Source organism: Eucyclogobius newberryi, unplaced genomic scaffold (assembly GCF_026437365.1).
Source record: "Eucyclogobius newberryi isolate DKJ021-1_F unplaced genomic scaffold, fEucNew1.0.hap1 SCAF_15, whole genome shotgun sequence".
In the NCBI taxonomy this organism is placed as follows: Eukaryota; Metazoa; Chordata; class Actinopteri; order Gobiiformes; family Gobiidae; genus Eucyclogobius; species Eucyclogobius newberryi.
In genome coordinates, this window is record NW_027315779.1 from 17,390,065 (window position 1) to 17,405,012 (window position 14,948).

The 14,948-nt window shown below is 39.5% G+C and overlaps 2 protein-coding genes across 2 annotated transcripts; both read right to left on the reverse strand.

Moving 5' to 3' along the window:
* Positions 1–994: 994 nt before the first annotated feature.
* On the reverse strand, positions 995–4,028 carry LOC140360954 (APC membrane recruitment protein 1-like). Its single transcript, XM_072446454.1, has one exon. It carries the CDS (start codon positions 3,991–3,993, stop codon positions 1,090–1,092), a length of 2,904 nt encoding a protein of 967 aa, XP_072302555.1. The 5' UTR covers positions 3,994–4,028; the 3' UTR covers positions 995–1,089.
* Positions 4,029–7,773: 3,745 nt separating this feature from the next.
* Positions 7,774–14,613, reverse strand: gab3 (GRB2 associated binding protein 3). Its single transcript, XM_072446455.1, has 10 exons — positions 14,223–14,613; positions 11,246–11,546; positions 10,237–10,393; positions 9,716–10,158; positions 9,372–9,421; positions 8,974–9,199; positions 8,769–8,859; positions 8,574–8,628; positions 8,192–8,311; positions 7,774–8,046 (listed from the first exon to the last, which is right to left on the reverse strand). Exons 1-10 carry the CDS (start codon positions 14,292–14,294, stop codon positions 7,930–7,932), a joined length of 1,632 nt encoding a protein of 543 aa, XP_072302556.1. The 5' UTR covers positions 14,295–14,613; the 3' UTR covers positions 7,774–7,929.
* Positions 14,614–14,948: the final 335 nt, after the last annotated feature.

A 14,948-nucleotide genomic window follows, 5' to 3' on the forward strand; every position in this document is an offset into this window, starting at 1 on the left:
AAGACGCCACTTATACCCCATTAAACTAGCTACTAAGTTTGATTGAACATAAAGATTGATGTATCAATTACTCCATTGTCATAGCGTCTATAAACAAATGAGTCTGGCTGTTTAAATCTGTTTATTAAGTGTAAGGCAGTGTATTATGACAGAATAGTAAGAGAAAAAAAAAAAAAAAAATCCAATTAGTAAAAAGTATTTTCAATGCATTCGTTCCGATTACAATACAATGCACAAATGAATGTGGCTTACACCATAATATAAAAAAATATTTTCTAAAACTCCAACCTAGTACAACCGAAAACTAAATTTGATTATCTCTGAAAAACCTCATTCAACTGTGATAAAGGGTGAAAACACAAAAAAAGCTTAGTTAAGAAGGCATTCATTTACAAAGTTGATTTAAAAAAAGAGAGAAAAGAAAGAAAGCTTTATAGTATTTGTACATGTACTTGTACTTTCCCAACTTGTATTCAAAGAAAAGTAAACGATGAGTTTGAGACAAGTGGCATACAATTCCCATTTGGGGAAAAAATATCAGCCCTGCCCTCACTGCACTTTCTAATTTGCACAAAAAAACAACTATATTTCATATTATATACTTGCTCTGTCATGTTGACATACAATAAAGTCACTGAGACAGTAGGGGGGAATCCAAATAAGTAAACCCAAAGACATCGATTAGATTTGTTGCTCAGCCTGTAATAAAAAATGTTTGGCAACCAAACATCAAAATCCCATTCAAGGCAATTTGGTGGTAGAAAACAATCAAACTCAGCTCACGGAAATGTAACATTTTTGTTAAAACTCTTGAAAACCAAATCACAAATGCTATCCTTATGGTATGTAGTACTACTTCCAAGCATTAATAATAGTAATAATAATAATAACAACAACAACAACAACAATGTTACAGCATGGTACTACAATCACATAGTTTAAGTACAAGTTTTATCACAGTGTACGACATTTCTGTTTTTTTGTGCATCGAACACACACGCATACACTTAAAGCAGCAATTACTCCTTCTATTGTAACAATTCACAAATAGGCACATTCCACCAAATGCTCAACAAATTAGAGTACAATTTAGTCAAATTTAGTTTGATCAATGGAGCCAGTTGAACTGATAGAACGTTGAGATATACCCTCTTTACTTGCTGGTTTGGCTTTCATGGATGGGTTATAAGACGGCGTATTAACAGCAGCTTTCTTAAAGAGATGCTCCTCGTGATCAAGTAACAGTGGACCACCTTCCATCATGTCAGTGTAAAAAAGGGGGTTGTGAGGTAAACAATCTGTCTTCAAAGGAAGGTGTGTGTTGTAAAGCTCTGAACTTGAAAATAATTCAGAAGAAGCACTGTCAGACGTACTGGAGCAAAGGCGCAGTGACTTAGTGTCAGTGTTAGAAGTAACAGACGTTTTGGTATCGAGTTGAGTTTGGTTCAGACTTTCACTTGCAGATATGGGTAATGCTGAAGTACAAAAACGCAAAGCCATTACTGACTTTGTTTGCCATGATGATGTAATGCTGCCATCTTTCATGGATACATGAAGACTTTTTTTGTAAGAAGACGACCCACTATCCTTTTCTGTCAAAAAACAGGAGGGCAAAGCTCTGTGGTCTTTGCATTTGTCTTGCATGCTTAAGTCTAGGTCTTCAGTGTCCAAAGACCTACTTCTTCTGTCCTGAGACAGCGGGGCAGGTAAAAATTGTCTCACTTTAGTAAGGCCCAGGTGTCGAGGCAGACTTGCTATTGCCCAAGTATTACTTAGAAGATTCTGTTCATAAAGATCCAACATTTGATAGTCACATTCAGCAAACACATCCTTTTGCAGATAACTTTCTTCAAACTCTTGATAAGGAGAGGAAAGTTCCTCCTCCATGTCCATCTGCATCTGTTCATCATATTCACCCTCATTGTGCATATCCACCACATCAAACGTGACTATGGCAGGTAAGGACTCCATATTAGGAATGAAGGCTGAACTGGACTCCAAACCATCCATACGGTTGTGCATCATTTGAGTGTGTTTAGTAAAGTCTTCAAGTGCTTGTGAGAAACATACAGTTTGTTCATTGTCCACATCATTGCTAACCTCTGTGCACTGAGTTTTAACATTTCTGTATGGTAAAGCAACCGGCTTATTTTCTTCAAGAAGTTGTTCTTTAGGCTCACAGAAGGTTTCAAAATCTTGGTCAGATGTGCTACCAAAGGATATAGAACTGTGTCTTTTTCCATACTCAGCATCTGGAGATTTTCCAGCAGAAGCAATTGTTTTCATATTCTTGTTAACAAAAGCCTGTGTTTTTGCGTTCAAATCAGTTTGTTTATTTAATCCCATTTCATGCAGACCATTTGGATCTTGTGCCAGCTCTGGGGGTTTACGGTTTGACCTTTCTAGAAAACTGTTAGCTTCATACACCTCATCACCAAGTTTTAAATCATGTGCGTCAGGTAAAAATGCCGTGTCTGTGAAGCCCACAGGCGGATTTAAATACTCACACTTGTCTGAACCAGAGAGCTGTGACTTCTTTTCATAATGTGGACTGACAAGACTTTCATCTGGAGCAAAAAGTTCATAAAGGGCATCACCACTGTAGCTGTCCCGGGGTAGTCTATCTGGCCGCAGCCTGTCTGCCCTTTCATGACCCTCCTCTGGCCCTGGTGTAGTTGAGTCATAGTAGCCTTCATCGCTGTTCGGGACTGACTCATGATGTTCACTCTGAGGAGTCAACACATCTGCAGTGGAGCTGTCAGCTCCCTTCTGACCACTGTTGCTGTTCAAGTCCATATCGTCGATCGATCCTGTCAGTTCAGTGCTCAAATCTGTGAGGTCCTGGTTACAAGTACAGTGCATTTCCTCAGATGTATCGTTGACCCACATATTGTCCGCACACGCTTCACCAAACTCTTCAGGACAAGCCATATCTTCGCCGCCTCCCTGATAAGTTAGATAACAAGAGGCCCTCTTGCCCCCATTTCGACGCTCCCCAGAAACAGTACTATCTGTGATGCTATCGTCTTCTTGATCTGCAATTATGTCTCCACAACCTGTGAGTGAGTCAAAGCTCTTTAATGAGGCAACATCTTCAAACATTGCATTCAGTTGCTCACATGAACCAGAGGTAGCTTCTGACTTAAGCGTAGGCTCAGTCAGCATTTCCAGCTTTAAACATGGGTCACTTTGCACTCTGGACAACTCTTCATAATCACTAGAGTCTAGTGCTACTAGGTCCATCTCTATTTGATGATCACTAAGCTCATGACAAAGTTCAGATTTTGAACAATCTTTCATTAACACACGCTCATCCAAATCTTTAGCTTTTGTACATTCAGGGCCAATAATGTTATCAATGTCAGGCACATCTGGTTCAGATCCCAGGCACTCCATAAGATGCTGTCCAGGGTTGTCCTGGACAACAGGCACCTGTGTTTCATGTGTTGAAGATAGCGCAAACATTTCTTCTTTATCCGTTGCATTTCTGTTGTTTCTGTGCTGCTTTATGCTTTGAAAGAGACCCCTTAAACCTCTCTTGTGTTGAGTAAGGCTCAGAGGTTTCTGATCTGCAGAGGAGGGACTTAATTTGTTGTGACAACAGCTGTGGAGATTCTCTGCAACATCCCTGTGGCTGCCGTACACAAAGTCTCCAGCAGAGGCAGTGTCACTTCTGTGACTGTCATCTTGGCAAACTTTACTGAGCCCATCATGTGTTTTGCTTTTGAAGATGGATTTTTTAGAAGACCATTTACTCAGATTTTTACTCCTCCCCACAAAAAAGCTGGGCAAGATGCAGATTGTTTTACGGACTCCAAAAAAAGTTAAGGCAGTTCTCCTAAACTTTCCAGATTTCTGAGCTTTCACTGCATTTGATTCATTGGCCTGAAGCTCCTCTGTAATGTCATCAGACGGACAGCGGTGCAGATGATCAGAGAGAATCTCCTTAGAGTCACTTTCTTTTTCATCCGTGATTGAAGAAGCCATTGCCATCACTGTTTCACACAAAGTTGTGAGGTATCTGTTGGTATTTGTTGATTGGCATTGAATTTCACCTCCTCCTGTAAAATAGGTGTTAAATAATCAATAATAATCATTACATTACAAGTTACAATTTGTCCATTTAAGGTGACCATTTGTCGTTTTGGTCGACTTTTAGGACTTTGCCCTGCCCAGCCATTTTACTTAATTAGCACCACATATCACATGATATCATATGATATCATGGATATATTTTTACATTTTATTTTTGCAAATAAGGTAAGAAGGGTAGTACACCTGTCAAATAGTGTAATATTCTGAAATGAATAAACAAAATAATTTTAAAAATCCAAAACGGACTAACAATAGAATTTAAAAACTGTTAAGACACATTAGGTTGAAACATTTTACTTCGAGTTCATTCCACAAAAATTGCACAACTTGCTACTGTTGAGGTGGTCATCCTAAGTACAAACACAGTTCTACCAGTGCTTGTGAATAAACAACCTAGTAAACAGTCAAGTCATATCTATAAAATAAATAGTTAAGTCCAAGGAAATTGCATTTGAATTTGGTTGGTGTTAGGAATAGTCAGGATCTGAAAACTGTAGGAAAAAAATTAAAACCCTTTAATAATACTTTCTCAGGTCTGTTTCATAAAACTTGTCTACTTTCTAAGCTAGATTCAAATGGCCAATGGCCTGTTGCAAGAATCTGGTTGTACCATTATTTTAAGGGTGAATCCCACTCAGTTTGAGTAATTTCTGAATTGACAAATCCAAACCAATGCAAGTTCTTGTGTTGCTTCAAGCACTCAATTGACCTTCAGTGAAACCTAAGTGAAACTCAGCCACTGATGAAGCACAGTTCAGCCAATAGGAGTCAGGCAAGAGGGAAGGGGGCGGGGCTATCTCAGAGGCACAGGTGGGAAAAAAACAGCTCTTTATGCTTTGAGTTCATGCAAACACATCCATTTGGAACCAAATTGAAATACCAGCGACACTCTTTAGAGTTGAAGGGCAAAAACTGAAAAAAAATATTTCTCATTATTTAATTTGCGATAGTGTTAATCTAATCATAACCGTGATGCATTCTTTCATGAGTGTCAATGCATATATAAATTCGATTTAAATAGTTTTCAAATGTATGAAACTCATGATCATGTAATGTGAATACCAGAATGTTTTACTGGTCGAGTGGACAGCACATATGCCTGCCACGTGAGTGACAATCCGCAGCATTGTGAGTCTGAAGTCTATTGGATGCAATTTGCTGCATGTTATCCCCTATCCTGGGATCCTTAAAGAAATAAGTGAGGTCTTAATCCAAACGTTTGAGTGCCTCACAAGTCACTGTGCTCACAGCGGATTGGTCCATACTGCTTTTTCTACCTCTAAACCAGATTTGAGCCATGTGCAGCCTGTTACTGTGGTATTTTACACTGATGTCACTGAACTAAACCAAACTTCTTTTCAGTGACAGAAAAGTCAAAGAGACTAACTAAACCTGAACTTAGCCCAACCTCAAACTAAACTGGCTTCTAATAACTAGCCTCAAGTGTGAAATTGTCATTTGGGTCTCATAAAGCATAAAGAGTCTCACACAGTTACTAGGACAATTTAGACAGAAAACTTAGACTGGTCTGGCGCAGACTTAAAGGCAGGCGGAGTCTGAACTCGCTGTAAACATTGCGTTTTTATTACTTTTTCAGGAGGAAAAAATATTTGAGGGATATCTTAAAATATGTTTTTATTATTAGGTTAATGTTACTTAACATGTGAAAACATGACATTACAAAATGTGACGTTAGACATATTAATTTTTATCTATAAATATTAATTCTATCAAATACGTCATCCTATTAATTGCACATATACCCTTTTCACTACTGGCATCTTTCTTTATTCATTACATGAAGTCTAAACTCAAATTGCGAGTCATCATTTCATAATTTCCTAACCCTATAAACGATCAACCATGAGCAGCACATTTGTGAGAATCAGTGGGTTTTATCCTCGAGCCCTGTGGCTTTTTGGCAGTAAAATACACCTCATGAGCACCTCAAAATTTGTTTCTTCCCTCATTGAATTCCTTTCCAATTCCTTCTCGCTCTTGTCCTTAAGTCTCAAAGAGGTTTTGGTGGAGATGGGCGTGTCCTCAGCAATAGTCTTTTATTAGGCTTGATTAAGCAGCCGAAATCTCTGCTGCCTGCATCGACGGCAAAAGCAGGCGGTTGAAGTTGAGAGGCGGAAAAACAGCCTTGAATTAACCCGAATGCTCCTGGAGCCCGAGAACAGTGTGACTGCTTCAGATAAAGCAGTGTCACAGGGAAAGGACAGATCTTGCGTTACTTTGAAGTGTGACACTGAATAAACTATCTCCTTCCACTCGTTACACCTGAAACCAATTGTCCATAAATGTGCGAGTGGCCAAATCACCAAAACAAGATCCTATGTTTGTGAATTCTGTTTATTGACAATGGCAACGAAACTTTTCTGATTCTTGATTCTAAAGCCCTCAGTAGCAGTAGGGCCCTCGCGCCAAATCAAGTGTCTAATGAATAGGGTAAGTAGACACGGGCCCAGGCCTTAACTCCTGTGTTTATGCTCAGTCAAGAGACATCGGGCAGAAAGTCTGGATTTACAGAACAAGTTTTATGAAAAAGTCCTAAGGGTTATAAACATAACAAGGATTAATTAAAAACATATGACCGCCACACACACAGCCAATACATAAAACAACTGGGTATTTGTGATTAGATTAAAGAACTTTATGACCATTACCTTTGAAAAATATTTGGATTGATCAATGTGGATTCGGCTGCCCTTGCTTATCCTTTAAATATGGATATGGTGTCGTCTTAATGCCCTTTCCTAAAACAGAAAACACAGTACACATGCTTAAAGTTGTTAAGAAAAACATTTCTATGAAATTTAAATCATTCTTGAGGACATTTACGTTGGGTTTTAAAGTGGTGTTTAGCATTGTGGTAAAACGACACGTACAAATGTGCAAATTGTGAATATAATGTGAATCAAAATATTTGCATTTACTCATTAGAGGCCATTTGTCACACAGTCGCAAAGTGATAACAATATACAGTTAATTATTGTAGATACATGAATATAACGAATTGCACATAACTACATTTAGGTAATCAATCCAGAAAGTAAACTTACCAACATCTGCCACGACTAGTCTTTAGTTAGCTTGTAGTGGTGACATATTGTCTCTGTTGATCAATCGCTGAAAAGGCTGAACAAAAATCTATCTTGGGGCTTAATCTAGTTCATGCCAAAATCCGCCCTCGTTGCCACAGACATTGTGCAGGTTCTGTTTGTTTGCAGCCGCTGCTAGCCGCTGCTAGCTGCTGCGCTGCTAACAAGGCTCAGCTTGGAATGGGAAACTGACAGCTATTAACGACAGAAAAGTTTGGCGGGAAAGTCCTCCAACAGACCATAAATGACACATGTGTATCTTATTCAGGAGTTGATAAACATCAAGTAATCAAAGGCAGTGTTTAAATATGTCGTATAGATCCATTGGTGGGAGATTTTCCCAAGTCCTTTCGTGCGTCTCCTGTCGGCGCATGTTAGTGACGCAACACGTGTGACCACCCTTAAAACAAAAGAACTTTGTACAAATTGTGTGCTCAACCATGAATCTATGATATGATCTTGTTATACTTCCATGTCAGTAACGCACAGCAAAGTAGTATCATTCATATTATTCATATTATCACAATCTGAAAATGAGAAATATAATATACCGTACAAAATCTATATAATTCATCTTTTATTCAAGCATACTTCACAGAAATTAATAGGCAATAATTTCACATATGCTATGATATGATTGGTCTCTTGTTTTACATCTAAGCCTTCACAGTGTTTCAAAGTGTGTGTGCTTGCCCGTATTGTCATTTGTATAGTTATTTCTTCTATGTCCTCATGTTTTGGATAGCCGGGTATCTGTCCACTCCATTTTGGTATTTTGCAGTGCCTGGGTCTTCTTCTCATCCACCTGCACATAGTCCACTCGGTGTTCATCTGACAATAATGGTTTCTACAAGACACAATGCATACAGGCAGAGTTTCTTAGTGTTATATACATTATTTGCTATTTATTGTTAGCCACTGTGAAATTCTTAATAGCCCTTATACATTTAGTTGGAAAGCAACTGTTGAATCAAGCTGTAGGTTAAACACACCTTCTGTACAGGCGATGGTGATGCAGAGTTAAAATCAAGCGATAAATAGTCAAGGTTGGAATTTCTTGTGGGTAGTAGCACTGCACTGTCAGTGCTGTGGAAGAAAAAGTGTCTTGACTCCTGTAATGAAAAATAGATGTTTGATTATCATGACTCATTCTATATTTGTTTCTTTTTTGTGGAGTTGAATCTCATCCCTGTATTTACATTCCACACACAAAGTAATTTGAATATATTAGCACAAAGGGCAACATTGAGATCAACACTAAGGCCATTATGTGACATGATGCAGCATCATACAATAACAATGCTGACATCTGATTGTTTGTGCAAACTAATACAAAGAAGCTTTTATATACATTTTAATCTATAAATGAATTACATTTATTGTGTATCCAGTGTCTTCAGCCTGAGTGATGTCCCCATTTCCCACAAAGCTGCAATGTGACAACAAAATAGTTACTTATTAGTACCGGTAGTCAGTTCCATGTTGGTGAATATTTTAAGTTTTAAAGTACAATTTTAAAATGTATGTTAGGATTGGTCAAAGTATTGATACATAGTAAAATATAGTTACCATGTGTCAGTCATTGTTCTGGCCGAAGGGAGATGTGTAGGACATTCTGTGATTGTAGAGAGGCCTCTCAAGTCGAGTGGAGGAGGTCGAGCTGAAAACATTCATCTTGTCAATCACTGCATAACCATAACTATTCTACAGTATGTCCACACATCCCGATCTTCATTTCATTACAATATGTTACAGTAGTTATATTTTCTCTCACCCCTCCTTAATCTTGGCTTTAGATGACGATTAATGGGCGGAGGAGCGATTTCCTCAAGCTGGGACATGAGGGAGCTGAGATTTGCAGGGGATTCCGTGTCTCCACAGGCCCTTGGGCTCATGGGGATGTACCCATCACCGTCTGTGTTGCTAACAGTGACCGAAGGGGAGGACATGGGGACATAGGACTCTTCTTGGTATGTCTGAGCTCTGGTGGTATTTAAAGTCTAAAGGGAAAGAAAGATTATTAAATCTGACAATACAATAAAGGGCAGAGTTTTTCTGTATTATGCTGTTATTCATTTTATGTTATTCATATCCCTTTCAAATTCATACCATCACCACATGGGGTCAGAAGAGAACATATTCAATGAAAAAGAGTACATAAGATTTTCTTACCAAATTAAGACTCTGTCTCCTGTCTCTTAACATTCTGCGTTCAAGATCTCCTACAACAAGAGCACATTATTTGTAAGACCAGTCATTTTGTCAATGTAAAATAATTTTACTTTAATTTGTATTTTCCCATGTATGGTGAATGTCCACATCTGGCACAAATATGGTATTTTCATAAACTGTAATTAGTGTACTGTTAAACAATATCTCTCAATAATACTTCTACTATTAAAAATATTTAGCTGTATAAATAAAGAAGCATCAAAAATATCTTTCAAGGTTGTTTATGCTAAGGATAATACATGCACTGATGTCTACCATGTTGTAAATGTGCCTTCGAAGTATACCTGGTCTGAAGTGGTCTAAGCTGGACACAGAAGTCCTTCTGGAGACAAGGGCACAGTGGCTGGAGGGGTGGCGAGTGCTCAAGGCTGGTGTTCGATGAGAACCCTTCTCAGTGAGTTGCTCTGGAACATTACTGGGTTTTGGGGGCAGCGGAGGTGGGGTAAGTCTTTCAGATACTGCATCAAAAGTTGTGTCAAACTGGAAGACACTTGTTGCACAGTGGCGCCGCAAAGGAGATGATGAGGCGCAAGGCAGGACCATGGAGGGACATGGGGCACTGAAAGGTGGATGGGACAGTCTACATTGACTGAAAAAACAGGGGCTGGCACAGGAATAGGACAAGGACGACGTTGAGTCTGTGTAAAGAGGGGAAGGTACAATGTCTCTGTGTGCGTCCTCGGACGACCTTTGCTCCAGGGAGTAGTCCGAGTTGAAGCTCTCCTGCCTGCACACAGTACCAGAGATAATAAATCATGGATACTGCACCGCATGTACAGTTGATCAGAGATACCACTGGACAGACCTGCTGATGCTGACACTCCCCGTCTCACACTGCGAGAGGATGAGGTAGTCTGGGGGGTAACTGCTGTCCATTTGACTCACCACAGAGGCTGCATCAGAGCCATCAGGAGAGGGCTGCAGCGAGGTGGGTGTGTGGGGGAACCCATCCTCAGAGCTCTCTGTGGAAGACAGTGCATCTGATGTGAGAAACTTAAACCGGTCGGCATCAGTCAGACGCAAAATAAGACAGCACTATCGCTATAAAGAGAATACCAAAAGTATTGAACCATTGCATAAACATTACAACAATTCAGTAATTTGTGTGTCTACTTCTATTAAGGACTGTATTAATAGTGTATCAAATATAATGATGTTAAATTATAGGGCAAAGATGTATGCAATGATGCTGTGACGTGAGGCCAGTGACAGTAAATATCTTTAAACAGGATGAGTTTTCATGAATAACACCGGGTTAGACACATCTAATGTCTGTCTGCTCAATCTATTGTTTACATATTTTTTAGATCTTTTTGGCAGGTTGGCCTGTGCTCACAAATGTCTTTCATTCCTTTTCCCTCAAGGCTACAGTCAAGGTTGGCCTGCACAGCCACACACAAAAAATGTGTTCAAAAAACATTTGCGACTTGTAACAGGCTTCTGCTCACTGTGAGTGCAAAAAACGTGTCAGAATTTTACTGTGGCAAGCATTATGAGCAGCACGTAGCAGCTAGCATCCACTGTTGCACATTGTAGTGCTCATGATGAAAGAAAGCCATTGGTGCCACATCAAATCAACCAATCACAATCTTATATGAGATTTTGAATAATCTGAGTAACCAATATTTATCTTAAAGAGAACTACAACTCCTAGTAGGCCGGATAGGATCTAAAAGAAAACATAATATTCAATTCAATATTTCACTAACCAAAAAATTGAAATTGAATAAACTAAATAAATAATAGCAAGTAAATGTTACTTCAACACACTAGACCACTTTGAGTGAAAACAAAAGTGATTTTGACAAACTAACCTGCGTCGTCTAGGGTCCCAAAGTGACAGATTTGACTGATGTTGTTTATCCAGCCATTCATCTCCTCCTCGGTTTTAGCCACCAGGTAAAAGATTCGGGAAGAGGTCTTCACAACAAATAGGTGCTTCCCATGAAATTCCCTCTTGGACCGTAGCTGTTCGTCCAACATCTCCACCTCACACTCTTTTAAGTCGATGATGCGGATGGGCTTTTTGGAGTTTTTACTCTGATAATACTCCAGCACATCTGGGTTCCCGCTCATACGGCCTCGACGCAGAACGAACCAGCGCTTTCTCCAGGCCTAGGACAGCAAGACACAATAATATCAATTATGACTGTTTCTTAAGTGCATTTAAGTTTAAGGTATTCTTTATTAAACCCTCAGAAATCATTCACTACATTTGACCCATCACTAAATGCCTCTGGGGCAGTCTGTCAGGAGCACTGGGCTAAAATGATGTGCTTTATAAACAGCCATAATCCTAAACACAAATGATTCTGCCCAATTCAAAGACAATGGTGCACTGAAAACCTTCAGCACTGGTGCAGTCTAACGTAGCAATTGACATTGGACGGTGACTATAAGATAAGATAAGATAAGATATTCCTTTATTGTCCCACATGGGGAAATTTTATTGATGCAACGCCGGTAGATACAGAGGTAGATACAGAAGAAAAGAACAGATCACTTATAGGAAGTTTGAAAAACACTCTCTATAGTACATAGGCTACTTTTACACAAGAGTATTTCATGCACATAGTTGAGAAAACATTTATTTTTTAAATGATTAAAATGTCTTATCTGTGTATCGACTTGAAAATAAATAATGCGCGCACGTACGCACACACGCGCACACGCGCACACGCGCACACACGCACACACGCACACACGCACACGCACACACACACACACGCACACGCACACACACACACACACACGCACACACACACACACACGCACACACACACACACACACACACACACACGCACACACACACACACACACACACGCACACACACACACAGTCTGATGAAAAAATAGATTCACTGCTTCTAAAACGTCTTTTTTCTTTTAAACTGTACACTGGGCGGAACTTGAGTACAAATTTCCCAGAAGCACAGAGAAGAGGAACTTGCCTGTATTTAACTAAAATGACGAATAAGTTGAGAGAAGTGTTGTTGACGTATATCTCTGTGACTAGACTAGATGAAAAACGCATTTTGTGGCAAATTTCAAATGTTAAATATTGACAGTGGTATAATTCACATTTTGACACCATTTCACTCTTGGGTTGTGGTCTGCTGAATACATGTTTGGAGCTGCACTTCAGTTTCGGCAAGTGCTATTTTTGAGGTGTAAACCAAAAGAGCTTGGGCTTTTTCTGTGCGTGCGGTCTCCTCCTCCGCGAGATGTTGAAAATGTTCGTTTTTTTTTTGTATTGCTCACAAACAGAGACAACATAACAACACAGAGGTTAAATTTGATTGTATAGGGCTAAAATCAAATGTCAAACCACTGCTCAATACTTCATTAAAACTAGTTTTACAGTAACATGCCTCAATAGACATCTATGATGTGATTATTGATCATCCCGGTCTCTATTGTTCTAACTTATCATTAATCATCACTGGTGTTTTGCAATTGTGATATACTTTCAATCAGAGGCATCATATTATTTCTTTTAGTCCTGCAAGTATTTCTAGAGTAAGAAATACTGGCTTGGTCATAGTTTTTTGTGTCTGATTTGCTCATTGATTAGTGATGGTATTTTTATACTGTTATAGTAGTAGTTATGGTGGAAGTGATTAGTTATTAGGTATGGTTATAGCCTATACTATTTTCTTTACCAAAGATCACATAGACCCTTCAAGACTGTACTTTAGCCATAGGGTTTTGTATGTGGCACTTGATGTGTAATGCTCAATGTCTGTGGTTCTCCACATGTTTTCCACTGCCTGCAGGTACAAGAGCTGTTGTATTAGAATCAAAATCAGAAAAGGTTTATTTCCATTGTCAATGAACAACATTTACAACATAGGAACTTGCTTTGGTGATTATAGAGAGGAGTCACCAAAAAACAATTGAAAGTTCAGCGTACTGCCGAGAAGTGAATCTGAAACACATCACGACACGTTCATGAACCTGGAGTGAAACGAGTTGGTGTGAAAATAAAACAATGGACTTTCTAAAGAGTTTTGTTTATGCTTAGAATTAAAAAATGTCATTCTCTATCAGCAACCCAGTTTCACTTCATCATTAGGACATAGCACTATTTAATTTACCGAAAACATAACTTATCTTCAGTGACTTAAGCAAATATTCTTAGTCTTGTTCTCCTTCTCACTGCTCTATTTGCAAACTGGTGTATATCTGACAGATCATTTGAATAAATGGGCAGACTGTGTTTTACATATTTTCTTGCTTCAACCCAATTTGCATGGTCGACAAAACCTCTATAATCAGACGCCAACAAAACAGAAGCTTTTCCAAGCAACCTTGTTGACAAGTTCAGTTCTTCTCAAATCAACTTTGAGGGGGAACTGCAAACTGGACTATTTCTGTTGTCGCTTAAGTGTCGCTTAAGCTGCTGACATGACTTCCCATGTTTCACAATAGACATCACACACACACACTCATAGCTCATGTAAGTAGCTAGCCCAGCATTATCACATGACCCCAACAACCGCACAACAGTAAGGTCTATATGTTGTTTATCCACATTTTACAATAGGCTCCAAGTCAACAAAATTCAGTTGAGATGGTGTGAATTTGTTGGTACTAAGAAGTGCTCTTATGAAATAAAACCATGCATACCGTTTTAACTGCTTTTGGTCCGGCTCAAGCTGACAAAAAGCACACTATGCCCCCACATAGTGTCTCATTATGAAAGCTAGAAGCAGACATTCAAGAGCAGAGGCAAAATGGACAATGACAGGACGTAAACAAGTGGTGTCTGTGTGTGCATGGCTACTTACAAATCTCTTGAGTTTCTTCTCAGGGGGAGATTTGATGAGCCAGCCGGTGCAGACCACGTCGCCAGCACTCATGTTGACTGCAGCGAGGGAGAGAGAGCGTGTGGTGTCCTCCTCACTGTTGGACGCAGGCGGTTGATGCTTCGACTACCAACTCCACTACTGCTGCTGTACTGCTGCGGCTGCTGCTATGGCTGGGAGGGCTGTCTGGGGCTGCATATCCTGTGCTCTGCTATTCAGACCAAGCAGCCACTCCAAAAGGAGGAAGTCAAGAAAATGATCACACTGACAGAGAGAGAGAAAGAGAGGGAGGGAGATAGAGATAGAGAGAGAGAGTGGGGAGAGAGGAGAGAGAGGAGGGGGTGTATTTTCTCAAGGGCACCACCAGAGTGATGGAGCTATGTTGTCCTGTGGAGGAGTGAGAGCAGAGGAATATTTTAGATGATGACACCAGCATGAGTGGGCTATTGAAGGCAGCAAATTAAAGTGATATATAATCTTTTTATTCTTCTCTCTCAGCTTTTCACTTCTGGAATTACCACAGAAAACCACACTTGTGCAGTGATGTAGGTTGGACACATTACACAACCTATAGTCTAATATGCCTGTAGCCCGATGTAGCTAGATTAGACAAAAACCCCCACCACTACTACCGGTACTACTACAAACTGCATATTATGAAAAGGGCATCATGAACATGTTGAAGATACATTTTAATGGCTTTTAGCC